The following is a 26266-nucleotide window of genomic DNA, read 5'->3' as shown; positions in this document are numbered from 1 at the left end:
CGCAAGCCAAGCCGCGGACCGCCCCGGGCCACCCCGCGGGCCACCCGCCTTTCCGTGCTGCCAACTCTGAGACACGCGGGCACAGTCGCGTCCGCACTTTATTAGACAGCGGGCACAGGCGGGGTCGCGCTGCGCTTCCTTCAGGCTTCCTCCATCGCAAGCCGCCTACAGGTCTCTCGAGGTCTCTGGCTTTTCCTTCTCAAGATGCTTCTTCTGGGGACCCTGGTTGGGGGGTTGGGGGAGACAGGAGCGCTAGCCACGGAGGTCGAGCCGGCAGTACTGCCCCTGGCCAGCTGCGGCTCGAATCAGTGCCCAGGGCTGGGCTCCTACAAGCCCCATGGGGGTTGGCGTGCCGGGGGCGCCCCCGCTGCGCTCATCTGCTCTAGCGGCCCCGCTCCGCGCGCAGCAGGGGTGTGCGGGCTGGGGCCAGAGAACAAGGGGTGGGTGGGCTCACCATGAAGACCCTCTTCTCTTGCGCTGTCTGGAAGCGGCCGTGGCCAAACTTGGAGGCGGTGTCGATGAACTTGAGCTCGATGTTCTCCAGGGCCTGGCGGCTGTGGTGCACCAGGAGGGACTGGGGGTCGTGGGAGAGGAGAGCCGGAGGTAAGGGCCTACCCCACTGCCTCCCCCACCCCCAGTCCACACCGGGAAGGTCTCGTTCACCCAGCTCCTGCCAGAACCCCTCCCTTTTTGCTCTTCCCATCCCCACCCGCCTCCGAGCAAGGCCCAGGACAGGGAGGCCAGCCCCCCCCAACCCTCCCGCGGCCCACGGGGCTCCCGCTGCCCCCCCACCACCACAGAGGCGCTGACCTTCCTCAGCGTGATGACCCGCTTCTTGGTGCCCGCAATGCAACCCTTCAACATGACGAAGTCGTTGTTGACCTCCCCATAGTGCGGGAAGCCACCCTGCAGGAACATGGGTCAGGATCCAGAGCACCAAGCCACTGCGGAGTTAGGGGCAGCTGCAAGCCCTAATGACTGCAGCCAGCCGCCAGCCCCAGGGCAGCACCCTGGGTCACTAATGAGGACAGCATCTGAGCCACAGTCTGAGTCCTTCCTTACCTCATTTCACAGTCCACATTTTAGTGAGCCGGAAGCTGAGACTCAGGGACATGGGAGTCCCTTCTTCTGGGCCCCGTAGCCACTGCATATGCAGCTGGGATTTGAACCCGGGTGGCCTGAGTCCAAGGCCACAGTTGCCGCTGCTGCACCCACACCCATGACAGCAGCTGGAGTGTAAGCCGTCTGCGGAGGACGCTCCGCACGGGATTGCTCACCCAAGTGGCCGCTCTCTGGGGCCTGAGCTCTTGGGGCAGGGCAGTAACCCACACGCCCGCTCACCAGTGGTGTAATGGACTTGTCAGTCACATCGTAGCTGGTGGACGCATTGTTCTTGACCACCTTCCCATCCTCCTTGTGCAGCCCCCGGCCAATACGGTAGATCTGCCAGGAGAACAGGCCATGTGGCAGGCAGCAGGTGGTCTCCGGAGCCAGGGGCATGTCTGTACCCACCAGCAGGTGTGCTTAGACCCAGGCACTGGCAGGGGTATTTCAGAGCCTTTGGGGGGGCCAAGCTGTGTCTGGGTCATGCACCCCACCCACTGGGATCTGTCATGAGTGTCCCTATACCAGCAGGACTGTGGACGCACCTTCTTGTTGAGCTCTGTGCGGTGGTGGTAACCCTTCTGCCCGGCCCGGGCGATGGAGCAGCCCACGCGGGCAGGGTGCCAGGCGCCAATGCAGGCCACCTTGCGCAGCCCCTTGTGGGTCTTTCGTGGCAGCTTCTTGGTATGCCAGCGGCTTGTGACCCCTGCATGGGGGGGTTAGTGGTTGAGAGGCCATTCTGGCCCCCACCCCCTTCAGGGAGCCTTCCTGAGGCCACCATCCCCACCCAGGCCTACCTTTGACACCCCGGCCCTTGGTGACGGCAATGACATCAATGACCTCGCTCTGGCTGAACACGCTGTGCACCGGCACCTGCTTCTCTAGCCGGGCCTGGGCCCAGGCCACCTTCTCAGCCACCGTGCCGCCATTCAGCTGGATCTCCATGATGTGGGCCTTCTTCTGCCGGAAAGGCAGCAGCTTCATCTGCAAGGCAGGGCACAGCCAGGTGCTCACAGTTCCCAGAGGCTCACAGCCCCCATTTGAAGACACGGCATGATTGGCTGGTGACCCCCAGCAGGCTTTCCTGTGTGCATTCATTCAACAGATGTTCCAGTGCTCTGGTCTGTCTGTACGCTATGTTCTGTGCTAGGCACTGGGGATACAGCATGGAAGGGGGCAGGCAGAGTCCTGGCCCTCATGGAGCCCCTATCCAGCTGGGAGACAGAAATCAAGTAAATTCTTCCACAGGGTGAAGTATTCTAATGGAATATTGGGGGCAGACAATAAGGCAGTCAGGAAGGACCCCTCTGAGGTGACACCAGTAACAAGAAGGAGCCACTAAGTGAAGATCTGAAACTATGGGGAGCAGAGGGAACTGCATGTGCAAAGGCCCTGTGGCAGGGAGTTGGTGGGATGGAAAGGAGACCAGGGTGTGTACACCACGGTGAGCGAGGAGGAACGTGGTGCAGGATGAAGTCAGAGGTGAGCAGGGGGTCTGCCCGTGCACGTCTTGTGGGGAGAAGCTTGGGCTTTATTCTAAGTGAGGGTGTGACACAGTGAGGTTCATACGTTTAGATATCTCTGGCTGCTGCTGTGTGAGGCAGGCTGTGGCGACGCGCATAGTGCTCAACAAGTACTTATGGAGCACCTACTGCATACAAGGCACAGCACTGAGCAGGCAGCCGTGGCCCCTGCCCCCAGGGAGCTCCAGGCTGTCAAGGGAAATGGACATGACCAAATGACGCATAGCCAGGAACAGCAGGGGAGGGGCAGGGTGCTGGTCCTGCCCCCAGGGAGCTCCAGGCTGTGAAGGGAAATGGACATGACCAACGACACGCATAGCCAGGAACAGCAGGGGAGGGGCAGGGTGCTGGTCCTGGCCTACGCAAGCCTTCCCTGAGGACAAGACGCCAAGGAGTGTTCCAGAGTAAGCCAGAAGGTGTTAGTAAGCTGTCAGCCCACATCAAGCCAGACCCCACGTTCGAATGCTGGCTCACATACACGCTTGTGCAGGCCCCAGAGGGAGGTGGCTGGCCCTCTACACTGGACGTTTGGCAGGAGAGCCGGGCCTTTCAGGACATGTGAGGGCCCGGCGGAGCCCTAGGCGTGGCGGGTGTCCCACAGCCGTCAGAGCACACTGACCCCCAGCAGGCCATCCCTGGGGCGGCGGCCGGCCAGCACGGCCTGTCACCCAACACTTTGGGCCCATGCCCCAGGCTCGTGGTATTTTTAGGCTGACATTTGCCAGGGCTCCTGGAAGCTGGGGTGGAGGAGAGTGTGGGAGGGTGGGTCCGGGGCGTGGGCTGGCCGACCGGGTGTGGACAAGGTGGCGGGACTGACCTGAGTGTGCACGATGACTCGGATGACCTTGCAGTACTTCTTCATGGCGGCGAGGTCTCTCTGCAGCTGCTTCTTGCCGTCGGCGTCCCGCCACCTCTTGCAGGCCTTGGTAAAAGCTTTCTTCTTGCTTTTGTGCCTGAGCCACACGCGGGAGACACTTAGAGGGGCCAGCCAGGCCAGCTCCCCAGGCCCGTCCAGGCCCCACAGGCCCACAGCCCACCAAGCAGCGCTCTTAGAACAGTGTGTGTTCCCTCCCTGGGGAGACCACTGCTGGGCCCTCCCCCGGGGTCCCCAGGCTGCTTCCAGCCACCTGCTGCGAGCACAGACTGTCCCTCCCTCCCTGGGTCTCGGGTTCCTCCTCTTCAGAGTGGACACCTTCCTGCCTCCTGAGGCCCGCAAGTGAGCAAAAGCAGGAGGGAGGGGTGTGCTGGCCAGCCCCACCGCCACCTGCCCACGTTGCTAGAGCCGCAGACCCCACTTGTAAAGCAAATGGCCAGTACTGGCCAGGCACCACGCCATGTCATGCCTAACCCTCACCCAAACTCTGGAAGCTGGACATATGGTCCCCGTTCTACAGATGAAGAGACCAAAGTTCGCAAAGTCAAAGCCCCTGGATGAGGGCAAACTGGTAACAGGGGAAAAGAGTAAAACCAAGGCCTACTGGCATTTGGTGAGCGTTTGCTGTGTGCCCCTGTGATGCTCACAGCAGCCTGCCGACACGGGCACCGCTCCACCCCACGCTGTCCCCGGCTGATGGTGCTGTGAGGGAGGGGCGCAATCTAAGAGGCTCGAGGAGGTCAGCCAGCTTGCCTGCAGTCTTACAGCCCGCTCTGGCTCAGGGGCCCAAACTTGTCACTTCCCACAGAGGGCCAGGACAGGTGTGCCTCCAACTCTGTAAGGATGGGGGTGCCTCTGAGGTTCCTTGGACAGGTGGGCCTCCCTTTCAGGACTTAGTGGCAGGGAAGATCTCAGGCCCCAAAATACCTTTCTTTCTGAAAAGAAGAGTTTGTCAGCTGGCTCTTTCCCTTTTTCACCCTGGCTGCTAGGAAGCTCTGAGCCAACTCTGACATTCCATCAGTTGGTCCCCTAATTTAACGCTGAGGATGAGAACACTTGCTTCCTCTCTTTCTCTATGTCAGTTTCTACTCCAGTCCCCTAGAACTCATCTTCTACTGAAGCGAAGGTAACCTCGCCCACACACTCGTTCCTGCCTTCCATGCACTGCGGACATGCTCCTGCCCGCCCACCCCCACCGTGCCAGCACAGAGCTGGGGACGGAGGGACTGCCAGCCCACGCGTGCTCCACCCAAGGGCAGCCCTCACCAGTCCTTGTAGAAGCGGCGGCGGCACTCGTCACTAAGGTGCTCTGCAAAGATGGTCTTGAAGCTCCGCAGGCCTCGAGGGGTGGCCACGTAGCCCACCACGCCTACCACCACCAGAGGTGGTGTCTCCACAATCGTCACTGCCTCCACTTCCTCCCGCTTGGAAATTTCTAGATGAGACCCAGAGACAGGAGCATGCAGGAGGGCCTCTGGGGCCCATAAGGAAAGGGGGTACCGTGGAAGAGCCAACTACAGCCCCTCCTGCCCAAGGGAGGATGGAGCACCAGGGCCTCAGGGCCCCCACTGACCTCCAGCCCCCAGCCTGCCCACTCCCTGCCCCTTCTCTCTCTGCTCCGCCCTGGGCATGGAGCTGGTGCTGGGCAGGGCCCCTCAGGCGGTCTAAGCTGGCTCTGGCTAGAGATCTCAGACAAGGCCTGATCTGCTCCCTGCCTCAGTTTCCCCACCAGATCATCTGGAAATGGGCTAAGAGAGCCAACAGCCCAGGCAGCATCCCCCAAAGGGTAGGGATTCCTTAAGTGGAGTACACGCCAACATTTCTGATTTCTAGAAAAATAACTATAATTTGTCCCAAACCAATGATTTTGTAGATGTTATTATTGAGACTAATACAAAGTAAAAGTGAATGTTTAAAATATATATTAGGAGTGGGACGTCTGGGGGGCACAGCTGGTGGAGCATCCGACTCCTGGTTTCGGCTCAGGTCATGATCTCAGGGTGGTGAGATCGAGCCCCACAAGGGCGAAGGCTCTGTGCTCAGCGGGGAGTCTGCTTGAGATTTTTTTCCATCTCCCTCTCCCCTCTCCCTCCCCACCGCTTGCACATGCTCTCTCTCTCAAATAAATAAATCTTTAAAAAGTAAATTAAAATAAAACATACACGAGGAGAGATGAAGAACAGATGGGCAGCTGCTAAGAAGTCGGAGGGGTGGAGGTGAGGCTATAAAAGGGCAACAGGAAGGACCCCTGCGGGGAAGGAATGCTCCACGGCAGCACACTTACGCGTGGCAGAACCGCAGAGAACTAAACACGGGTGCAAAGCACACGCCCCAACCCGGGAAACCTGAACAGGATGGGTAGGTCGTCTCCACGTCGATACCTGCTTGTGACCTATCACCACAGTTTTATAAGCAATTTCCACCGGGAGACTGGGCAGAGGGTGAGTGGGCTCTCTCTGTCTTAGTACTTCCAGTCACATGTGAGCCTACCATGATCTCAAACCAAAAATTGTATGGGGGCACCTGTCTTTGAGTGGTAGCTCCTGCCCTTACTAACTGGGCAACCAGCAGGTTTCCTAACCACTTCATTTCCTCATCAATAAACTGCGAGCGAGCACAGAACACACCTCAAGTTGTGGCCCGTGGTTAGGGCTCGGTGACAGTGTCCTGACTGTGGCTCCCACAGGCAGGGCCTTGCCCTTTCTGGGGCTGCTTCCCCTTCTGGACCCCAGTCCTGGCTACTAGCCTATGCAAGTCTTTCCAGATCCCCTGGCGGGCAGGGGTGGTCCACACCCTCCCCATGTGTCCCCCTGCGGCCACTCACTGAGCCCGGGCCTGTGCACCTCTCGGAGAGTGTGCGTCATGCCTGCCTTGTAGCCCAGGAAGGCCGTGAGGTGCACGGGCCGGCTGGGGTCATCCCGAGGCCAAGTCTTCACCTTGCCCCGGTGCCGACGGCTCCTCTTGTGGGGCAGGAAGCCCAGGTGTCCGTGCCGAGGGGCAGAGAACTTCCGGTGGGACTGGGGGCAGAAGGGGAGAGAGGTCAAAGCTGGGGTGTCCCTGGTGGGGTGGCTGAATGGGCCCAGAGCCCAGACCCAGAGAAGTGAGTTAGATACCCCGGATGGGGTCCTGGTGGTCTTCAGTGCCTCCCTCTGTCCATTGGAAAGGAGGGAATGTTGGCTCAGGGGCAGTGTCTTAGGGACAGAGCCAGCACCAAGCTCTCCTCACCCACAGGCTTCCTGCTTCAGTGGGCTCAGCCTGCTGGGCCCAGAAGGGACAGGCCCACACTGTGGCTGAGGGCTAAAGGGACAGGGGACCACTGCCATCTGTCCATCTTCCTGCCCATTCTAGGCCTAGCAACCTGAGCTCTGGCCCCGTGTTGTCCCCTCGGTCACCTACTCCCTCACAGGCCCACGGACCATCCCTGCTGGGAGACACTCCAGAAGCCCACCTGCCCTCCCAGGAAGCCGGCTGGCTCCTGCCCGCCAGCCCACTGACCATGGCAGCCGGTCCCTGTAGGTCAGACAGGGAAGGGGCCTCCCGACAGGCGTTGGAGGTCGAGTGGCGGGGCCAGAGCTCACAGCAGGCAGCTCCCAGATTTAGCCCCTGGCAGGGGAGCTTGGTCATGTCCCGTGGCGGGCACAGGCTCCAGTGCCAGCAGCAGGCCTGGCCTGGGGCGGGGCGAAAGCGGGCATCCGATGAGCAGCCTGGGTGGGGATACCTAGAGCCAGGCTTGTCACTCCTGTCCTCAAGGGCCCCGGGGCTGGGTCCCGCCCACTTTATTTTCTGCCTTGTGTTACCCTCCCAGGACAGAACACCTGGGCCTGGTAAGGAGTCAAGGAACCCCAGGTGGGGAGGGGGTTTCTTCCAGGCTTGCTGTGACGAGGGTCTGGTCCAGTCATCAGGCAGTGAGGCACAGGGAATTCCTTTCTTGTGCGGAGGGCGGTGAGCTGGGGCTGGACAAACTGCAAGGGGTGCTGTGGGCGGGGGTGATAATGGCTGTGATCCAAGAACAAGGAGTCTATATGGTTATGAAGTCCTGAACCTGGAGAACGAGCTGTATAGGCCTAAAATGTCTCTGAGAGCTGTAGGCCTTGCCTTGCTGATGCTAAGATTCTGCGCGACTCGAATGTCGCAATTCCGTGTTGCTGCTGTTGTTACTCACGAAGCCAGTTGTCATACTTTGGGCGACCCCACAGGAATACAATCCTGGGAAGGGGCAACCCTCAGCCCTCCGAGGGGCCCAAGGGAGAGAGGCTACCTGCAGGCAGGAAGCACGGGAGGGATGCCCGCAGGCTCAGCACAAAGGGAATGCCGCTGCGGATGCTGAGGCCGGGCACACTGTGCGACACGCGGCCTTGGTGGGACGGACTCCAGGCGCACAGGCCAAGAACCAGAGGGCGGGCACAGAGCCACGAGCTACGAGGGTGCCTCCCTCTCATTAGCCTCATCCCGCTTCTGCTACATGGTCTGCAAGTCCCTCTGCTGGCTCGAGTAGCAGTGGAGAGCTGCCAGCCCGTGCTTTCCTTCAACCCAGGTCTCCGCTTTCTCCCGTTCTTCTGGTGAGCCAGAGCGGCGGCGGCGGCGGCGGCTCCGGCCTGATCTGTTCGGTTCCCTTGTTCAGTCCAGTGTTGTAGCCCAGTGTTGAGATTCCTCTGTTCTGGGGGCCTCAGTCGGTGAAGCGTCTGCCTTGAACTCAGGTCATGATCTCAGGGTCCTGGGATCGAGTACCACCTTGGGCTCCCTGGTCAACAGGGAGTGTGCTTCTCCCCTCCCCCTCCACCGGCTCCTGCACTCTCTCTCAAATAAATAAATAAATAAATAATCATAAATAAATAAATAAATAAATAATCATAAATAAATAAATAAAGGTTCTTTTGGTTGGCCACCATGTGCTTCTAAGAGTTCATGATCTCACGACTTGCCATGTCCATGATCACTGACTCTGTGCGTCCATAGAGCTGATGGCTCCATGCCCCTGGCCCCAGCCTCTGGGTGTGAAGTGACCAGCACGTTCCCTGGTACCGACCAAACGCAATGAATAGTTTACTGATTCCTGTGTCCGTCTTGTCTTAGAATGTAAGCACGGGGGCGCCTGGGTGGCACAGCGGTTAAGCGTCTGCCTTCGGCTCAGGGCGTGATCCCGGCGTTGTGGGATCGAGCCCCACATCGGGCTCCTCTGCTATGAGCCTGCTTCTTCCTCTCCCACTCCTCCTGCTTGTGTTTCCTCTCTCGCCGGCTGTCTCTATCTCTGTCAAATAAATAAATAAAAAATCTTAAAAAAAAAAAGAATGTAAGCACGAAGAAAAGTAAAAAAGAAAAAAAGAAAGCAAGCAGGGGCCTCTGCTTTCTTCACCAGAGTATCCCAAGCGCCGAGACCACCGCCCAGCACACGGAACTCGGCACCGAAAGGGAAAGGGGAGCTCGCGTGTGCGGTGCGGCCGCGGCCCACCATTAGGCAGGCCGAGGAAACTACAAGTCCCATGGTGCCTCGCGAGCGGCGGTCGCCCTGCTCAGGCGCAGCCGCTCTAGGGTGTCCTCTGCGGCGGGCGAACTACAAGTTCCATGGAGCCTCGCGAGCACCGCCCCCTCCTCGCGCTCAGGCGCAGCCGCGCTAGGGCGTCCTCTGCGGCGGGCGAACTAGGCCGTGGGACGCAGGTGGAGGCCGGGTTTGTGTGTCCGAGGCTGGATCCTCCCCGCGAGCCGCCGCCATGCCGGACAGCTGGGACAAGGACGTGTACCCTGAGCCCCCGCGCCGCACGCCGGCGCCCTCGCCGCAGACCTCGCTGCCCAACCCCATAACCTATTTGACGAAGGCCTTCGACCTCCTCGTGGACCGGCCTGTGACCCTAGTGAGAGGTACAGACCCCATCCGGGCCTCGCCGCTCCCCAGGGCCCCTCGCCGCCCTTCGGCTTTCCCTGCACCCCTTCGCCCAACCTGGATACCCCGCCGCACCCCGTGCTTCGCCCCGGTGACCAGCCCCCGCCGTCCGCACCTGCAGACCCCGTCGCCTCCTTGGACTCCCCGCCCCCCACCTTCACTGCACTCTAGGAACGCCCCTCACCCCTACACCAAGACCGCTCATTGCTTTCCGGCCCCTGCCGCCTGGGGAGCCCTCCGTGCACCCCTGGTCTCCGGCCTCGCCCAAATACTAGGGGCTGTTTGCGGATCGCAGTCTGGCCTGGGTCTTGCTAAACTGCATTCTTCTGCACTCTTTGCATCCTGCATTGTGCGCAGAACGCAGTCAGCAAACGGGTGTTGAGGGGTTCTCTGCCAGCCTTCTGCACGCCTGCAAAATGACCGGGGTGTTCAGGTGCTGGCCTCGGTTCCCTCAACCTAGATGTGCTGTGACTTGTACTCCGTGCGTGCTCCTGCTTAAGAGCCGTCCAAATCCCCCATCTCTGGTCCAACCCATGCGGATGTTTAAAACAGCTGTTTGTGGCCCCGTGTGTTGTTCAGCTCGCTCAGTGGAGTTAGCAGCGCGAGCCCACTCTGCCCTGAGTTACTAGTGCCAGGCAGTTCTTCCATCCATTTAACTGGTTCATTCCTTCAACAGCCCTGCTACCCAGGTACCGCGATCCCCCCATGGCTCCTTAGAATAAATTCGGCAGATCAGACCCCCACATCTGGAAAAGGCACAGCGGTGGACCCACTCACTTTCTTAGAAAGTGTTTTATGTATCTGGAGGGATGAGATTTCACTAGTTCCAATTTGTCAGTTCCTGGGTGGGGACCTTGAGGCCAGAAGGTCAGTGGCGGCAAAACTGGGTTGGGGCCTCTGCCTACAGGGAAAGACCCTGTGTTGTGGGGAGCTGTAAAAGGTAGGACCTGTAAAAGGATGTGGGCTTGCAGAGCATGGGTACAGAATCCTGATTTCTCTCTGGGCCTCAGTACTCTGTATTGAGACCTACCCCTTAGGATAATACACATGGTGCCCGGCTCCCAGGAAGCCCTCCGTAAACGGTAGACCTCACCATTTGTAACCCAGGACTACCAGCCACACCTGTTGAGTCTAATTGGCAGTCTTTGTAAAAGCTGGAAACGTCTGGGCAGTCTGCCCTTTCTGTGGCTTGTGAGGAAGAATAGAGCTTAGAGCACATTTTTTTTTTTTTTAAGATTTTATTTACTTGACAGAGAGAGACAGGGAGTGGGAGAGGAAGAGGCAGGCTCCCAGCGGAGGAGCCTGATATGGGACTCAATCCCAGAACGCTGGGATCATGCCCTGAGCCACCCAGGCGCCCCTTAGAGCACATTCTAACTGTGGCCTGTCCAAACCAGTGGGGCCTTTCGAGTCTGGGGGTTTTTTCTTTACAGAGTTTATAGAGCGGCAGCATGCGAAGAACAGGTATTACTACTATCACCGGGAGTTCCGCCGTGTGCCAGACATCACCGAGTGCCAGGAAAAGGATATCTTGTGCATGTTTGAAGCAGAAATGCAATGGAGAAGAGACTAGTATGTCGTGCCTGTGGGTGTCCCTTAGTTAGGAAACACTGAGCCTTGCTCAGTAAGCATCTCCTGTTGGGCTCTCATCCCCCAGGGATACCATGGGATGGTGGTCAGCTGCTGAGAATCCCTCCTGGGGTTGGTCCAGGTCTTGAGGGTGGAGGGGCCAGACAACAGACCATAAGGAAAGGATTTCTCGTAAACCACTTTTTTCTTTCAGTAAAGTCGATCAAGAAATCGTCAACATTATCCAGGAAAGGCTGAAAGCCTGTCAGCAGAGGGAAGGTGAGAGCTACAGGCAGAACTGTGCGAAGGAGCTGGAGCAGTTCACCCAGGTGGCCAAGGCCTACCAGGACCGCTGTAAGCAAGCCCCCACCCTGGCCTGATCCTTTAACCCTAACATCACTGCCCAAATTGTGCTGGTTGGTTGGGGGAGGGGGTAATTAAGAGAATCACTATACCCTAGGTCCCTTCTCTGCTCAGTAGCTTAGCTGTTTCCTCCCCACTTCTGAAGAGCCTGATCTGTATTCTGGTTGATTTGGCCCATGACTTCCCTCCCCCCATCTCTCCCAGATCACGACCTGGGGGCCCATTATTCTGCCAGGAAGTGCCTGGCAAAACAGAAGCAGCGGATGCTGGCTGAGAGAAAAGCAGCCAAAGAGGCCGCTGCTGCCTGAAGCAGCTCCTTGAGCACCTTCACAAACTACTACTACAATAAAGAGTCATTAAGAAACGTGTTTCTAGCGTCACCTTCAGTCCGCCAGCCTGGACCTACTGACCTTACTGCTCCCATCTCCCTTTAAATCCAANTCATTAAGAAACGTTTCTAGCGTCACCTTCAGTCCGCCAGCCTGGACCTACTGACCTTACTGCTCCCATCTCCCTTTAAATCCAGCTACAACTAAACTCATAAGAGAAATAAACAAAAACCACTATTAACAAGCTTTAGTCCACTTTATTTTTCTTGTATAAAACTATGTGGTGGCCACAGCTGGAGCCTGGGTCCTCTGCACAGAGACTCTGGTGTGGGTCTTCACAAGATGGTCAGTGAATTCCTAGAAAAACAGACAAGGCTTTAGTTGTATCCACACCCCAGCACCCTGTGCACTTGTCTAGGCTAACGAGGTGGCTGGGCAGGCAGTACCTGATAGGGAGACTTGGTGAACACGGTCTCCTTCCAGAGGTCAGGGGTGAGATAGCTGTAGGTCTTGGAGATGGCATCAAAAGTAGCCTTGGCTGGAAAAGAGAAAACAGCAAGAGAGGGTTGGCGGATTCATGTTACCCAACATCCCAGATGCAGATAAAGAATGTTGCGCTCCTAGGAACAGAGAGGCCACTTGGGGCCGGTCTGCCGTGCATTAGGAGGGCCTTCCTCTCTCTCTCTCTCTGAAAATACGCCAAGCACACACACAGTATGATTAAGCGGAGCTGAGAGAGGCCACAGCCTCTGTGTGGGCCACCTACCAAAGTTCCCCAGGGTGGCAGTGCAGCCCCTGGCCGAGGTGTAGCAGTCGTCGATACCGGCCATCATCAGTAGCTTCTTGGGCACAGGGGCTGAGACGATGCCAGTGCCTCTGGGGGCAGGGATGAGCCGCACAAGCACAGAACCACAACGGCCAGTCACCTGCAAAGGGCGGAGAAATCAGGAGATGGCCTATGGAGAGTGCCCCACAGCAGGACCCATCACTCATTACCCCCCAAGCCTACCTTGCACGGGACAGTGTGGGGCTTGCCGATCTTGTTCCCCCAGTAGCCTCGCCGAACGGGGACGATGGAAAGCTTGGCCAAGATGATGGCCCCACGGATGGCAGTGGCTACCTCCTTGGAGCACTTGACACCCAGGCCAACATGTCCATTGTAATCTCCGATGGCAACAAATGCCTATGAAAAGCCTGAGATGGTTGGTGGTCCACTGGCCGGCAAGGCATCAGCACCCACCAACCGAGACCTGTGGCACCCCTCAAGGAAAGAGTGGCCACCATGAGGCCACCCTGAGGTCCTGAGAAGATCCTTTCTCTCTCTCCCCATTACGAAAGCCACGCATATAATAACAAGCGTGACCATGCAGAGCTGAGAGAGTCTCACCAAGCCCCTTAGCAGAAGCAGCTCAAGAACACAAAAGGTGACTAACAAACCTTGAACCTGGTCCGCTGGCCAGCACGGGTCTGCTTTTGCACAGGCATGATCTTCAAAACCTCATCCTTGAGGGATGCTCCCAGGAAGAAATCAATGATCTCAGATTCCTAAGAGATAACAAAATTGGAAAAAAGCGGTTACTGGAAAGGTCAGGAACCACCTGTGACCATTCCCCCTTGAAAACCCCCTCCCGGGTCCAAAAACAGGTGTTCTGGCTGTCCACGTTTTGTGTCGAAATTCACTAGTTCAGAGATAGAGCGCCTAGGTACTCACACCTTCCTGAAACGTGGAGCCTTGGTGGGGGTGAGCAGATCCCATCCCTGGACCCCAGGACAAATGAGCCTTCTGGTGCCAGATCTGCCAACGCCCCGTGGGTTGGGGGGTGAAAAGGACCCCCGCGTTACTGATGGGTAGGGAGAAGAGATAAATCTCCTCCAGGGACTTGATCTTCATGTCCTTGACCAGGCGGCCCAGCTTGGTGACGGGGATCCACTGCAGGGGAAAAGGCGCCGGTGACTACGGTCGCCCTACCGGGCCGCCCACGGGCCCATCTCATGCGCGAGGGCTCGACCTACCTCCTTGTCCTCGGCCTTGCCTCCGCGAGCTCCGCGGCCTCGGCCCCGGCCCCGACCACGGCCGCGGCCCCGGCCCCGGATGCCGCTGCCGAAGCCTCCGCGGAAGCCGCCGCGGCCTCCCATTCCAGGGCCCCCAGGCCCTCCGGGGCCTCCCGCAGCACCGGCGTCATCCGCCATTTGCTGAAAGGGACGAGAATGGGCCAGTCAGCGAGACCCTGTCACCTGCGGCCGCCCGGGGCCGGGGCTGTAGCCCAGGGGCGCAGCTGCGCCAGACCGAGCCCCGCCGGATGCCCGCGGAGCTCCGCCGTCCCGGCCCGCGCGCCGCCACCACCAAAAACGACACGGAAACTCACGTGTTCTCCCGGAGAAGAAGGCCGAAGCCTCGCCGTGGGAGGATTTATAACACGCCAAGTGCCGCGAGATCTCGGCTGCCCCGCCCCAGCGCGAGTTCGCCACGGGCCTATAAGGACGGTGCGCGCGCGCTCCCCGGTGTCCCCGCCCGCTCCTCGTGCGCCTGCGCACCTGCGGGTTCGGCTGCCTGGCGCTGCAAGGTGGGTCCGCGCCCCGCGCCCCCGGCCTCGCCGCGTCCCTGGGTGGGTAGCTGGGAGGTCGGCGTTGGTTGAAAATCACCCGCAGCTTTGGTCGTGGCCGCGGGTGAGATTCGGCGCCGAGAGCCACCGGGGGCCTCAGCTCACCGCCCACTCGTCCGTGTGGGGAGGTGAAACCCAGGCCCCGACACGCGCCCCGTCGGCCCCGGCCTGTGTGTGCTCTGGCCTCTGGCCTCTGACCCCTGACCCCGTGTTCTGCCCACAGGCCGCCGACGCCCCGACCGTGAGGCCCACGCCGCCAAGACTGCGGGGAGAGGAAAGCTCTGAGTAAAGTTGTCGGTCTGAGTCCTGCACGTTGGGGGTGTTCCTGGTCCCCCACCCATCCGCTCGGAGGTGCATATGTGGGCGCGGGGAGCAAGGTATGCGGTGGAGGGGAGGCCCTATGGGACACCTCCTCTTGCCGGCCAGCCCACCTCCGCGTCGGATGCCACAGAGGGGTACAACTTGGGCCCCGGGGGCTCGCAGGTGACTCCTCCGTGGCATCCCGTGAGTGGCAGGGCCAGATCTGAAACCCCGGTGTGTTTCACACACCGCATAGCTTCCACGACAGCAGATAAAGTACCTTTGAGCTTGAGGGCAGTTGGGCTGGGCCACCAACCCACTAGCAAGTGTGACAATGAAGGGAAACATCCCTAAGGTGGAGTAGGGAGGCTAGAAGGGGGAGTCCTGCCGCTCAGCGTCCATTACAGACCCTCAGCGTCCATTACAGACCCCCACAGGGGAGGATGTAGGGATTACTCCTGCGACTCAGCCAGTAAGAAACAGTCGTCACCCTGAACTCTTGCTTTTCTCCAGTGGACTTTGATGCAAATAGATCCCTCCCAAACTTTTTTTTTTTTAATGAAATAAAGTTTCTTTGTTTGTTGGGGGCTTGCTTGTGGTTTTGCCATAGTTTGTGTGTTCTGAATTGCAATTGTTATTCCCAAATAAACACACTTTTGCCAGTGAAATAACTTTTACTTTTAAAGTTAACCCAAGAGTGAAAGTGTAAGATTCCCACCTGAAGGGCTTGCTTTCGTTGGCCCCTGTTGCTCTCAGGAGGGGAATAGGGTCTTCAGGGTTTGGGGAGCTTGGTTCCTAGTGCTGCTGAACGTGTGGTTCTCTGTTATGTGCCTCAGGTGTGGGATCATGGTGGTTTCCCAGGTTGAGGTTGATGTCCCCGTGTCTTCTCAGCGGCCTGCCCGCGTGGTCAGAGCCTACCTGCTCTGGAATTCCGGCTTTCCCACAGAGTCGGCCCTCTACTATGGTGGAACCACAGGTTGCATGGAAATCTGGTGCTCACTTCCCTCCTGATCTGCACTCTGGAGCTAGCTCCATGAGTCTTAGATCCTGAGAGACCTGATGGTGGGTCAATGTCAAAAGTTCCTGGGCTCTTGGAGATCTGGCCTGGGCAGCACTATTTGAGGAGGGAGAAGGGAATGATCCCTGCACTGTCAAAGCCTCAGCTTTGGGGAAACAGTCCTCAGAAGTTTGGTTCCCAGCCTAGTGCTGCTTGGGGATCACTTGTCAGCCACTCCCAAGACAGGCGGGTCCAGACTACCTATCCCTCAACCAGGAGCAAGGGCCAGATGGTACGGGATCCCAGTGGGCACTGAGCCAGGGCTGTGATTGGCCTGAGCTGGACAATGCCACTGTGAGGTCGGCCCACTCTTGCTGTGAAATGGAGGCTCCTGAGCCCTGGGGGTCAGTGGAGCTGCCGTCCAGACACAGATCATGGTGAGCCTGGGACCCTTTTGCCTCTGGTCCTTAAATGTGTTCCTAATTTGAGACCTGCCCAAAGCTGGATCCCATTCCTCACCCTGAGAAAGTGAACAGTGGGTTGCAGACTCCCAAACCAAGACAAGGAAACCAGTCTTTGCGAGGGCTCTGGCCAGGTTTAACTCCAGGCCAAGGCCAGCTTCTCCAGCTGGGGACTGGTAGTCTTGGAGGGTCTTGACCCTCACAGCTACCCCCTCAAAGTGGGTGCTGACCCAACCCTCCACTTGGGGCTCTCATGGCCCACCTCCCCATTCTGGGGTTTTCCTCTGGGTATATGGCTGGATCCTGGTCCAGCCAGGCTCTGATTTTGGCCTGGCCTTTGCAGAGTGGCGGCTATGATCTCAACCTCTTCACCAGCCCTCCCGACTGCAACTTCCTGTGCTCCGTGTGCCATGGGGTTCTCAAGAGGCCAGTGAGGTTGCCATGCAGCCATATCTTCTGCAAGAAATGCATCCTCCGGTGGCTAGCCAGGTGCTAGTGGGCACCCAAGAGGCTGGGAGGACAAGGGCAGGGCTGTGTCCATTCCTATGGCCCAGAACAGAGAGGAAGGTGGGCCAAGCATTAGGTCACAATGGGCATAAGAGTCAGCTTCCAAATCTAGGACACTGAAGTACCTGTGTCCCTGCACCCTGTAGTACTTACAGCTTGTGGCCCCCCTCAGAACTGAGTTCCCCATGAAGTCCTCATGCCAGCTTGAGAGAAGGGACCACCTGGGAAGGTGTGTTGCTGTCTCTTGGTCCCTTCCCACTCCCAACACTCCCCACCCCACGCTCCTGTCTCCTAGACAGAAGACCTGTCCGTGCTGCAGGAAAGAGGTGAAACGGAAAAAGATGGTCCATGTAAATAAACTCCGGAGGACCATTGGCCGCCTGGAAGTCAAGGTAGCTTGAAGCACCCACTCCCAGCACCCTTGTCGCTCCTGCCAGGGGAGGGACAGAGCAAGGAGAGGGGGTAAGGAGAATCCTATCCTCAGAACTGATGGTTTCTGCTCCAACAACGCTGACTACAGCCTCAGGGTCATCAGCCCTGCCAGAGTTTGAGTCCCATTTCTACTACTTACTTGCTGTGTGACTTTGGGCAAGTTACCTAACCTTTCTGAGCCCCAGGGGCTCAGCTGTAAAATGGGGATTATACAGGATTTTTAGAGGCTGAAGTGTCTGCTGTGCTGGCCATCACCCCAGTCCCTTAATTTTATAGATGAGGAAACATTAAAAAAAGTTGGCTTGTGTACAACTGCAAGATCAACCCAGCCATGTGTCCGTGCCCCCACCCCACCCCAAGCCTTCGGCCCTGTGCACCTGCTCTCAGAGGTCTAGATTCTTCCCACCTCCAAACATTTGCCCAACTATTTCCCCCTCCACATCATTGATGCCATTAGAGCTTGGCAGGCTTAGTTCCAGAACATCATGGATGGGAGATTCTGTAAAGGAGGTTGTTCCAGTTCTGGTCAACTCCGATCTCGTTTGGCTCACGTGGTGCTCTCCCCCACCCTCAGTGCAAGAACGCGGAAGCTGGCTGCTTGGCGACGTGCCCCCTGGCCCATCGAAGGGGGCACCAGGACTCCTGCCCTTTCGAGCTGCAGGCCTGCCCCAACGAGGGCTGCACGGCACGGGTGCCACGTGGGGCCCTGGCTGAACACCGGCAGCACTGTCAAAGTGGGACACAGCAGCGGTGCCCACTGGGCTGTGGGGCCACCCTGGGCCCCGTGGAGCGCGCACGCCATAACTGCTACCGCGAGTTGCGCGACGCCTGGAGCAAGCGTCAGGAGCGTAGCCGGACCCTGGTGCTGGGCCTGCTGCGGCGCATGCGCAAAGTGCACCGCACCACCAATCTCATCCGCAGGCAGCTGGCTCAGCTCGGAGACTTCCTGGAGGAGGACGACGCGCTTCTCGTGGGCGCCCCGCAAGGGGAGGCCGAGGCCACCCCAGAAGGCAGCCTTGGGGTGGAGGTGTGGGGGGCCCAGGGCCAAGGTACCTTGTAAATAGAGGAGTAAATAAACGCAGAGCCCAGGCCTGGCCCGCCCTGCCACCTCTGTGCTTGCCGGCCTCACAGCTTTATCCCATTTGCCACCGGTCCCCCTTCCAGGAACTACTGCCTTCCCCACGTGGGGACACTGGCCTTTCTCCCCGGGCCGCTCTTGCCCAGAAGGCTCTTCTCCTTGCTCTCCATTTGCCTGGTCTCTTTTCTCTCAGATGCCTCTTCTTCGCAGAGGTTTTACCTGATACCCTCACAGTCTCCTTCCTGTTACTTCTACCAGTCTTTTAACCAACTTCCCAGCCAGTCACACAAACAGCTCAAAACCCTGAACTAGGAAAAGCCCAGGCCTCACAATGACTCCCAGGGAACGCCCATTATCTCTGACGTCCTGCCCGCATAGTCTCCATACTCCCTATAGCCACAAGCACCGTCCCTCCAACAGTCACAGGGGTCCCTGCCTCACTCGCTCAGGTGACACCCTACCTCCCCCACCAANACCCTGAACTAGGAAAAGCCCAGGCCTCACAATGACTCCCAGGGAACGCCCATTATCTCTGACGTCCTGCCCGCATAGTCTCCATACTCCCTATAGCCACAAGCACCGTCCCTCCAACAGTCACAGGGGTCCCTGCCTCACTCGCTCAGGTGACACCCTACCTCCCCCACCACCCTTAAAAGTGCATCTCCTGCACTCCGCTCCACGCGTTGCCCTGATCTGTTCTTTCCACGGCACTAACCGCTGAACAGTCCCGATTATTCCTCGCCCGTCCTCCTCTAGCACCCGCTTCTCTGATGCCTCCCAAATGTCTAGAACAGTGCTTCGCACATAGAATGTGATCAATAGGGGCGCCTGGGTGGCACAGCGGTTAAGCGTCTGCCTTTGGCTCAGGGCGTGATCCCGGCGTTATGGGATCGAGCCCCACATCAGGNCCCGATTATTCCTCGCCCGTCCTCCTCTAGCACCCGCTTCTCTGATGTCTAGAACAGTGCTTCACACATAGAATGTGATCAATAAATATTTGATCCCAAATGTCTAGAACAGTGCTTCACACATAGAATGTGATCAATAAATATTTGAGAGACTCTGAAGTACCCGATTTATTCATTGACCTGCGATATGTATCACACTCAAGCCTGCGCTTGTGCCCAAATCCCAGAATGCCTACTTTAGTAAACATTTCCTACGACTCCTTTTTAAAATTTCCACTATAAGGCAAACAGCGGGCAAACCCCGTGCCATGCAGTCCTCCGACCCCGAAGCCTCAGCCGCCTCCACGCGGCTCTACACTCGTTCCTCCAGGCCAGAAACGCCTCCACCAACTTCCGCTTCCCGACACAGCAGGCACTGCCCACAGCAAAGATGGCGCCGAGCGCGCAGCTGATGACATCACAGAGTCGTGGGCGGTGACGGCTTCTGCGGCGCGCCGGCAGTGAGGAGCGGCGGCCCTGTTTTCCTCACGCGGCGGCGGCGGCGGCGGCGGCGACGGCGACATGGCGGAACCCGTGGCGGGAGTGGGCCGCTTCAAGGCCAGGTGAGCCGGGGCGCTGCGGCTGTGCGTGCCGCGCAGGGAGGGAACGGGGTTCACAGCCGGAGTGGCAAACGTGCCCGCTCTGCACCGGGCGCCCATTCGAGTATGGGGAGGGCCTGAGGGCGGTGTATGAACTGGCCCGCGGGAGTGGTGTTGGTCGCGTTATACAAAGTGGGAGATCCAAAGTCGGTTATTAAATTAGGAGCCGGTTTGGGGGTTGTGGATGAAAAATTCTAAAGGAGGAAGGGGCGGGCTGAGCACAAGTCGAGGCTGGTCCTGGACCGCAGCGGAACGCCCCGACCCTCAGGTATTGGGAGAACCACCGCTCTGGAGCCGGCGGCCCTCGGGCTTTCACCTCCTGTCCCGGAGGTCAGGAGATGGGCGGGTCGGCTGTGGCCCTGGAGGCCCAGAATCCTGGGCTGATTCAGGTCTCCAAGGACTCTGGTGAACCCCTAAGTGCTCAGGGCCCAGGACAGACCGGACTTCTCCCCGCCATGGAGCTCGGTCTGATGGAATAAGCATACTAAGCAGCTCGTTTCCATCAGTGGGAATGGTGAGCAATGCCAAAGGGAAGGCCTGGGGTCAAGAGCATCTCTGTGGCAGTCACCGGGGCTCCACGATTGGGGGCTCCATTTCATGTTGGTAGCCAAGCTTTCCGCGGTGGAGTTAGCCAGGCACCAGTGAAATCTGGGAAGAGAAATCCAAGCCACATACGGGCAACAGCTTGTGTGACACAAAAGGGCAGTAGAGGCTCTTCCAAGTCAGAGTCTTAGAAATACGTAAGGAGAGGGGAGGGTTTTAAGGCAGGATAGTGTTACAAACACTTATGTTTGAAAGGCCTTTCTGGCAGCAGGGTTTAAGACGGTAGAGAGGGGGCCTGGCGAAGAGGCTGGAGGACCTGTCCAGATGACAGTGTGGTGGCCTGGACCAGCGTGCAGGCAGTCGAGAGGGGAGGGTCGAGGACAGCATGAGGCTGCGGAAGTGAGGGCTACGTGGGGAGGAGGCAGGCTGCGCCTGAGAGGGAAGCTGCTGACGGGGGTGTTACTCTGGGCTAGTACCCAGGCCTCCCACCGCCAGCAGGGGGCTCTGAGATCTGGCCTACTCCGCTGTGGAGTGGGGAGGAATCTGGGAAGACCTGGTTGTTGCACTGCCTGTACTGCCTCAGAGACTGGTGTGAATCACCACCCAGCTCTGGGTCTCGTGTCCTCTGTCACAGTGCTGCTGAGAGAGAAGAGGATAATGAGAAGAGCCATCTCCAATTCCCTGCCTCCCCACCTCTGCCTGGGAACTCCTCAAGGACAGGGGCATTTTGGGTTGAGCTCTGGGAGAGCACCCAGCACAGAGCTGGGCACTGGGGACCAAGGGGTGGGTGACTCACTCTTTCCTCTGCTCTCTCTCTAGCTATGCTGTTGAGCGCAAGATCGAGCCTTTCTACAAGGGCGGGAAGGTGCAGGTACCAGCTCAGGGAAGGGCAGAGTGGTGGGGCAGGCAGGGGCTGGAGAGAGTTATCTTGGCTGAGACCCTTCTGTCACCAGCTGGACCAAACGGGGCGGCATCTCTTCTGCATTTGTGGTGCCAGAGTCAACATCTTGGACGTGGCTTCAGGGGCTGTGCTGCGGAGCCTGGAGCAGGTGAGAATGGGGAGAGCCAGGGCAAGGGGCTAGTGTGGAGGGCAGCCTGTTCTCATGGCGCTCTGTGTGCTGACTCTTGCCTCTAGGAGGACCAGGAGGACATCACTGCCTTTGATCTCAGCCCTGATGATGAGGTATGTGGGGCAGGGATAGGAGGAGGGCTTCAACCAAACTTGGAATCATTGAGGGTAAATGGTCGTGCCTCTCCTCTCCCAGCTGAACTGCATCGTTCTTTAGGTGCTGGTAACAGCCAGCCGGGCACTGCTTCTGGCTCAGTGGGCCTGGCGAGAGGGCAGCATCACCCGCCTATGGAAGGCGATACACACAGCCCCTGTGGCCACCATGGCCTTTGACCCCACTTCCACACTGCTAGCCACAGGTAGGGCCCTGGCTGGGCGGCTGGGCCCCCTGGAGGGCACACAGTTAGGGGTCTTCAGGCACACCAGCCCCTTCACTTCAAACATGTCCCCACAGGCGGCTGTGACGGGGCAGTGCGTGTCTGGGATGTTGTGCGGCACTATGGGACACACCACTTTCGGGGCTCACCGGGTGTCGTACAGTGAGTAGAAGGCAGCAGAGGGTGGACGGGGCCTCATGCCCAGGGCCACACAACTCACCTGCCGCGCGCCACCTGCCTGCAGCTTGGTGGCCTTCCACCCGGACCCCGCACGCCTGCTGCTCTTCTCCTCCGCTGCGGACTACACCATCCGCGCGTGGTCGCTGCAGGACCAGTCGTGCCTGGCAGTGATGACTGCGCATTACAGTGCCGTCACTTCTCTGACCTTTAGCGCTGATGGCCACACCATGCTTAGGTCAGCGGCCACCTACCCAGCCCACGGCAGGAAGGGGAGGGCCACAGCTGAGACTGAGGACTCAGGTGGCTGTTCTCCCCTGCACCCCCAGCTCAGGCCGTGACAAGATCTGCGTTGTCTGGGACCTGCGGAGCCACCAGGCCACGAGGACTGTGCCAGTGTTTGAGGTGGGAATGCCAGGGGGCTGGACCAGTCCGGGGGGGTGGGGGAGGTGCTGCCTCTAACCCGCTTATCCTCAGAGCGTGGAAGCCGCAGTGCTGCTACCAGAGGAGCCAGCGCCTGAGCTGGGTGTGAAGTCCAAGGGCCTGCACTTCCTGACAGCCGGAGACCAAGGTGTGTGTGTCCAGGCCAGGGTGGGCCGCGGGGGCTGGGGGAGGTCCGTGGACCGGAGTGCCAGCAGCCCGTGTCCCCTCACAGGCGTGCTGCGAGTGTGGGAGGCAGCCTCTGGGCAGTGTGTGCACACACAACGGCAGCGGCCAGGCCCCGGGCAGGAGCTGACCCGCTGCGCTCTGGCCCGCTCTGCCGGCCTGCTCCTCTCTGTCACTGCCGACCACAACCTGCTGCTCTACGATACACGCTCCCTGCAGCTGCAGAAACAGGTGAGCTGCCCCCGCTCAGCCCAAAGCCGGGGGGTGCCAGCCCTCCACTCATGCAGACTCTGGTTTGTGTCCCTCCGGCCCCCACCCCCACAGTTTGCCGGCTACAGTGAGGAGGTGTTGGATGTCCGGTTTCTTGGGCCCGAGGACTCTCACATTGTCGTGGCCTCCAACAGCCCCAGCCTGAAAGTGTTTGAGCTGCAGACAATGGCCTGCCAGATTCTCCACGGCCACACAGGTCAGGGCGCTTAGCTGACGCCCCCAGCACTCCATCCTGGACTGGAATGCTGTCCTCTACTGTAACTGATGGCTGTCTTCTCTGTACTTTCTCCTAGACATTGTCCTGGCCTTGGATGTGTTCCGCAAGGGGTGGCTCTTTGCCAGCTGTGCCAAGGTGAGGCATCTGGAGAGCTGTGGAGGTAGGGGGTGCCCGGCTGGAAGCCCAGCCCAGCCTCTGTCCTCACCCCTTTCATTCCCAGGATCAGAGCATCTGTATCTGGAAGATGAACAAGGCTGGCAAGGTGGCTTGTGTGGCTCAGGGCTCCGGGCACACACACAGCGTGGGCACCATCTGCTGTTCTAGGTAGGGGGTCAGGGCTGGGGTCCATGGTGTTACACAGGCCAGACCCTGCTAATGGGGTTCCAGCGCAGGGAGATGTGGAGGGAGAGGCTTCGCCCTTGGTCTTTGAGGTTCCAGGCTAGGGATGTGTAACAGAATGCCAGGGACACCCTTAACTGTTCTTGGAGGTGGGGGCTCCTCAGACGGGGTCTCGGGGCTGGGTGAATAAAAGGGGAGAGACTCGGGGCGCCTGGGTGACTCAGTCAGTTAAACGTCTGCCTTTGGCTCAGGTGTGATCCCGGGTGCTAAGATCGAGCCCTGAGTGAGGCTCCTTCCTCAGTGGGGAGCCTGCTTTTCCCTCTCTCTCTGCCCCTCCCCGCTGCTCATGCTGTCCCTCATTCTTGCTCTATTTCAAATAAAACCTTTAAAAAAAAAAAGTGGGGGAAGAGGCTTCAGGGCAGAAAGAATGACACTGAGCAAGGCTTGGGTAGAAAAGACATTCCCTGCTAGGGGCGGAGAGGAGGGTTGGGGTCTTGCGATCAAGTCATCAGGTATGGTGGACCAAGGGTGGGTGGTGAGGGCTCGAATAGACAAGTCCCAGAGGTGTGTGGGGATGACACCGGCTATCTGCTTCCTGGAACAGTCTCTCTGGTCGGGACCATGGTCTTGCAGGCCCAGGTATGATGACCTGGCGGACTGGTCTGGCTGGGGCTCAGCAGGTGTCTCCTCTCCCCCACATCTGGCCTCAGGCTGAAGGAGACCTTCCTGGTGACGGGCAGCCAGGACTGCACTGTGAAGCTGTGGCCCGTCCCTGAAGCCCTGCTGTCCAAGGGCCCGGCCCCACACAGCGGCCCTGTACTTCTCCAGGCTCAGGCCACGCAGCGCTGCCATGACAAGGTGATGGCACACTGGGGCACGGGTAGGGGTAGGGCAGGGCCCTTGCCGGGATGGGGGTCTGAGCTGCCACCTGCTCCCATCACCAGGACATCAACAGTGTGGCCGTTGCCCCCAACGACAAGCTGCTGGCCACGGGCTCACAGGACCGCACAGCCAAGCTCTGGGCTTTGCCACAGTGCCAGCTGCTGGGCGTCTTCTCGGGCCACCGGCGCGGCCTCTGGTGTGTCCAGTTCTCACCCATGGACCAGGTGCTGGCCACAGCCTCAGCTGACGGTACCGTCAGGCTCTGGGCACTGCAGGACTTCAGCTGCCTCAAGGTAAGCTGCCCTCACCCCGCCCCAGTTCCCCCAGGCCCAGCCCTGCTGCCCAGTGTCTTCTCACGTTCTCCCCTCCCCATCCTGCAGACATTCGAGGGGCACGATGCTTCCGTGCTGAAGGTGGCCTTTGTAAGCCGTGGTACCCAGCTGCTGTCCAGGTGAGCGGACTGCGGGTAGGGGTTGAGATGAGCTGCAGGATGGGCCCCAGCACTGAGTCCCTCCCAATCCCAAACCCAGCGGCTCTGATGGTCTCGTGAAGCTCTGGACCATCAAAAACAACGAGTGTGTGAAGACTTTGGACGCCCATGAGGACAAGGTCTGGGGGCTGCACTGTAGCCGGCTGGACGATCGCGCCCTTACTGGAGCTAGTGACTCCTGCGTCATTCTCTGGAAGGTATGGAAGTGGGGGGGTGGGGCATGGGGAGTGGGCAGGGCTGCATCAGGGTGTCCTTCTGACCTCACTCTGACCCTAGGATGTGACCGAGGTGGAGCAGGCAGAAGAGCAGGCCAGGCGGGAGGAGGAAGTGGTCAAGTAAGTCTGGGGGTCCCCGCCCAGTCCCCTTGAGTGCCAGCCGCCTGGCTCCCATCCCATCCATCACAGCCTGGGAGTGGGGCATACAGACGTTACCTCTGCTTTATCGTGTGGGGAAGCTGAGGCTGGGAGCAGCAGCACAGCTCACCACCAGTGGAGGCTTAGGGCCAGGCTACAGACTCCTGAGCCAGCCCCCTGATGGCTCCGCCTTCAGTCCCAGCCAGGTCCCCCAGTGACCCTGTCTTCCCTTCTTCCCCACCAGGCAGCAAGAGCTGGACAACCTGCTCCATGAGAAACGGTACCTGCGGGCACTAGGCTTGGCCATCTCCCTGGACCGGCCCCACACTGTGCTGACTGTCATCCAGGGTCAGTGCTGCCTCGGGCGTGTGTGGGGGGTGGTCTTGGGTCCATCTCGTGCCCTTCCCTGGGGCTCAGTCTTCTGTCCTCCCGACCCATCCCCCCAGCCATCCGGAGGGACGCTGAGGCCCGCGAGAAGCTGGGAGCCACGGTGCTGCGGCTGCGGCGAGATCAGAAAGGTCTGGGGCAGGTGGGCGGGCGGGTCAGTGGCCAAGAGGGGCAGGGCAGCCAGGAGGCAGGTCTGACTGTCCTTGTGCCCCGCAGAGGCCTTGGTGCGCTTCTGTATCACGTGGAACACCAACTCGAGACACTGCCACGAGGCGCAGGCCGTGCTGGGGGTGCTCCTGCGGCACGAGGCCCCGGAAGAGCTCCTGGCCTACCAGGGCATGCAGGCCTCCCTCGAGGCCCTGCTGCCCTACACTGGTGAGTGGGCGTGGCCCGGGCGGGGCAGAGTGGCTGTTGGGCCTCCGCGGAGCCCCTGACGTCCCTGTGTCCTCCCCCAGAGCGGCATTTTCAGCGGCTCAGCCGGACGCTCCAGGCAGCCACCTTCCTGGACTTTCTGTGGCGCCACATGAAGCTGCCCCCCCTCCCTGCGGCCCCCGCGGCGGCCCCCTCAGCTCTCTGAAACAGGCAGAAAGCCGTCCTTTTCTATCCGGACTCTGTGTGGACCGTGTCTCGCCCCAGCCCCCGCCCCCAGCTCCCGCCCAGTCTGGCCGACCTGGAAGGCCCTGCTTCTCGGCACAGACACCGGGTGGGCGTGCCTCAGCCCGAAGAGCTTTACTCAGGAAATGGGAGAGTACGGTTTCCTGGCCCTGCCAGCCGGGGGTCCCACCCTCAAATACTCCTCCCCCGGGCGTGGCGGGCGTCAGTCATCCCTGAGCTCTGGAGCTTTCGGCCGGCCCTCCGTGCAGCTTCACACGCCCTCTAGGGGGTCCTTGCGTGCCAGTGCCCTGCGGGTGACGGTGCAGCAGCGGCTCCGGATGGCGCTCAGCAGGGGGCGGGCGGGCACGGTAGGGGGAAGGGTTGTGGCCTGAGAGATT

General features: G+C 59.5%; 6 protein-coding genes and 3 non-coding genes across 11 annotated transcripts in view; 4 read left to right on the top strand and 5 right to left on the bottom strand.

Moving 5' to 3' along the window:
• Nucleotides 1-65: 65 nt before the first annotated feature.
• RPL3L (ribosomal protein L3 like) lies at nucleotides 66-8286 on the bottom strand. 2 transcript variants are annotated; one of them, XM_002920185.4, is made up of 10 exons: nucleotides 6997-8286; nucleotides 6326-6518; nucleotides 4768-4936; nucleotides 3445-3580; nucleotides 1902-2088; nucleotides 1650-1810; nucleotides 1342-1443; nucleotides 811-906; nucleotides 455-574; nucleotides 67-222 (listed from the first exon to the last, which is right to left on the bottom strand). In XM_002920185.4, exons 1-10 carry the CDS (start codon nucleotides 7123-7125, stop codon nucleotides 166-168), a joined length of 1350 nt encoding a protein of 449 aa, XP_002920231.3. In that variant the 5' UTR covers nucleotides 7126-8286; the 3' UTR covers nucleotides 67-165. The 2 variants fall into 2 exon arrangements, with proteins under 2 accessions (XP_034526513.1, XP_002920231.3); XM_034670622.1 differs by lacking the exon at nucleotides 1342-1443 and having other exon boundaries at nucleotides 66-222.
• Nucleotides 8287-9106: 820 nt separating this feature from the next.
• On the top strand, nucleotides 9107-11882 carry NDUFB10 (NADH:ubiquinone oxidoreductase subunit B10). 2 transcript variants are annotated; one of them, XM_002920186.4, is made up of 5 exons: nucleotides 9107-9357; nucleotides 10813-10951; nucleotides 11163-11302; nucleotides 11516-11662; nucleotides 11753-11882. In XM_002920186.4, exons 1-4 carry the CDS (start codon nucleotides 9210-9212, stop codon nucleotides 11617-11619), a joined length of 531 nt encoding a protein of 176 aa, XP_002920232.1. In that variant the 5' UTR covers nucleotides 9107-9209; the 3' UTR covers nucleotides 11620-11662; nucleotides 11753-11882. The 2 variants fall into 2 exon arrangements, with proteins under 2 accessions (XP_002920232.1, XP_034526512.1); XM_034670621.1 differs by lacking the exon at nucleotides 11753-11882 and having other exon boundaries at nucleotides 11516-11679.
• Nucleotides 11878-14130, bottom strand: RPS2 (ribosomal protein S2). The gene is made up of 8 exons (XM_034670619.1): nucleotides 14007-14130; nucleotides 13654-13833; nucleotides 13483-13570; nucleotides 13078-13187; nucleotides 12650-12823; nucleotides 12407-12566; nucleotides 12087-12178; nucleotides 11878-11997 (listed from the first exon to the last, which is right to left on the bottom strand). The coding sequence occupies exons 2-8, from the start codon at nucleotides 13828-13830 to the stop codon at nucleotides 11917-11919; spliced, it is 882 nt and encodes a 293-aa protein (XP_034526510.1). The 5' UTR covers nucleotides 13831-13833; nucleotides 14007-14130; the 3' UTR covers nucleotides 11878-11916.
• On the bottom strand, nucleotides 12248-12380 carry LOC117804256. The gene has a single exon (XR_004628603.1). It is a non-coding gene; the product is annotated as a small nucleolar RNA SNORA64/SNORA10 family (small nucleolar RNA).
• LOC117804255 lies at nucleotides 12889-13022 on the bottom strand. The gene has a single exon (XR_004628602.1). It is a non-coding gene; the product is annotated as a small nucleolar RNA SNORA64/SNORA10 family (small nucleolar RNA).
• On the top strand, nucleotides 14122-18030 carry RNF151 (ring finger protein 151). The gene is given in 7 exon segments (XM_034670620.1): nucleotides 14122-14204; nucleotides 14467-14620; nucleotides 15817-15977; nucleotides 16345-16490; nucleotides 16804-16900; nucleotides 17515-17969; nucleotides 17971-18030. Coding segments are annotated over 5 exon segments (735 nt in total). The 5' UTR covers nucleotides 14122-14204; nucleotides 14467-14620; nucleotides 15817-15974; the 3' UTR covers nucleotides 18005-18030.
• Nucleotides 14268-14394, top strand: LOC117804271. Its single transcript, XR_004628617.1, has one exon. It is a non-coding gene; the product is annotated as a small nucleolar RNA ACA64 (small nucleolar RNA).
• A 1343-nt stretch (nucleotides 18031-19373) lies between the features above and the next one.
• Nucleotides 19374-25877, top strand: TBL3 (transducin beta like 3). The gene is made up of 22 exons (XM_034670617.1): nucleotides 19374-19528; nucleotides 20927-20978; nucleotides 21061-21156; nucleotides 21243-21290; nucleotides 21394-21535; nucleotides 21631-21715; nucleotides 21798-21968; nucleotides 22060-22135; nucleotides 22208-22301; nucleotides 22386-22567; nucleotides 22661-22802; nucleotides 22900-22958; nucleotides 23044-23147; nucleotides 23873-24020; nucleotides 24107-24337; nucleotides 24425-24495; nucleotides 24575-24731; nucleotides 24811-24869; nucleotides 25132-25235; nucleotides 25334-25405; nucleotides 25491-25649; nucleotides 25730-25877. Exons 1-22 carry the CDS (start codon nucleotides 19488-19490, stop codon nucleotides 25849-25851), a joined length of 2415 nt encoding a protein of 804 aa, XP_034526508.1. The 5' UTR covers nucleotides 19374-19487; the 3' UTR covers nucleotides 25852-25877.
• A 262-nt stretch (nucleotides 25878-26139) lies between these two features.
• The window catches only part of NOXO1 (NADPH oxidase organizer 1), an 11122-nt gene continuing 10995 nt past the window's right edge, over nucleotides 26140-26266 (bottom strand). Inside the window, exon 11 of the mRNA XM_034669588.1 lies at nucleotides 26140-26256. Coding sequence (XP_034525479.1) covers nucleotides 26140-26256 — 117 coding nt within the window. The remainder of the gene's footprint in view (nucleotides 26257-26266) is intronic.

The sequence above is a fragment of the Ailuropoda melanoleuca genome, chromosome 10, assembly GCF_002007445.2.
Source record: "Ailuropoda melanoleuca isolate Jingjing chromosome 10, ASM200744v2, whole genome shotgun sequence".
Classification (NCBI taxonomy): domain Eukaryota; kingdom Metazoa; phylum Chordata; class Mammalia; order Carnivora; family Ursidae; genus Ailuropoda; species Ailuropoda melanoleuca.
This window is presented reverse-complemented; position numbering and strand designations above follow the sequence as displayed.

Excerpts from the sequence above, each read along its gene's own strand:
- NDUFB10 (XM_002920186.4), top strand. The coding sequence starts at position 9,210 with ATGCCGGACAGCTGGGACAAGGACGTGTACCCTGAGCCCCCGCGCCGC. Across the intron at positions 9,358-10,812 it reads GCCTGTGACCCTAGTGAGAG|AGTTTATAGAGCGGCAGCAT; the intron begins GTACAGACCCCA and ends TTTTCTTTACAG. Across the intron at positions 11,303-11,515 it reads CAAGGCCTACCAGGACCGCT|ATCACGACCTGGGGGCCCAT; the intron begins GTAAGCAAGCCC and ends CATCTCTCCCAG.
- RPS2 (XM_034670619.1), bottom strand. The coding sequence starts at position 13,830 with ATGGCGGATGACGCCGGTGCTGCGGGAGGCCCCGGAGGGCCTGGGGGC. Across the intron at positions 12,824-13,077 it reads GCCAGCGGACCAGGTTCAAG|GCATTTGTTGCCATCGGAGA; the intron begins GTTTGTTAGTCA and ends GGCTTTTCATAG. Across the intron at positions 11,998-12,086 it reads TCACCAAGTCTCCCTATCAG|GAATTCACTGACCATCTTGT; the intron begins GTACTGCCTGCC and ends CTGTTTTTCTAG.
- RPL3L (XM_002920185.4), bottom strand. The coding sequence starts at position 7,125 with ATGACCAAGCTCCCCTGCCAGGGGCTAAATCTGGGAGCTGCCTGCTGT. Across the intron at positions 6,519-6,996 it reads TACAGGGACCGGCTGCCATG|TCCCACCGGAAGTTCTCTGC; the intron begins GTCAGTGGGCTG and ends TTCTGCCCCCAG. Across the intron at positions 2,089-3,444 it reads GAGTCATCGTGCACACTCAG|ATGAAGCTGCTGCCTTTCCG; the intron begins GTCAGTCCCGCC and ends CCTGCCTTGCAG.
- TBL3 (XM_034670617.1), top strand. The coding sequence starts at position 19,488 with ATGGCGGAACCCGTGGCGGGAGTGGGCCGCTTCAAGGCCAG. Across the intron at positions 21,969-22,059 it reads GATGGCCACACCATGCTTAG|CTCAGGCCGTGACAAGATCT; the intron begins GTCAGCGGCCAC and ends CTGCACCCCCAG. Across the intron at positions 24,021-24,106 it reads CGCAGCGCTGCCATGACAAG|GACATCAACAGTGTGGCCGT; the intron begins GTGATGGCACAC and ends TCCCATCACCAG.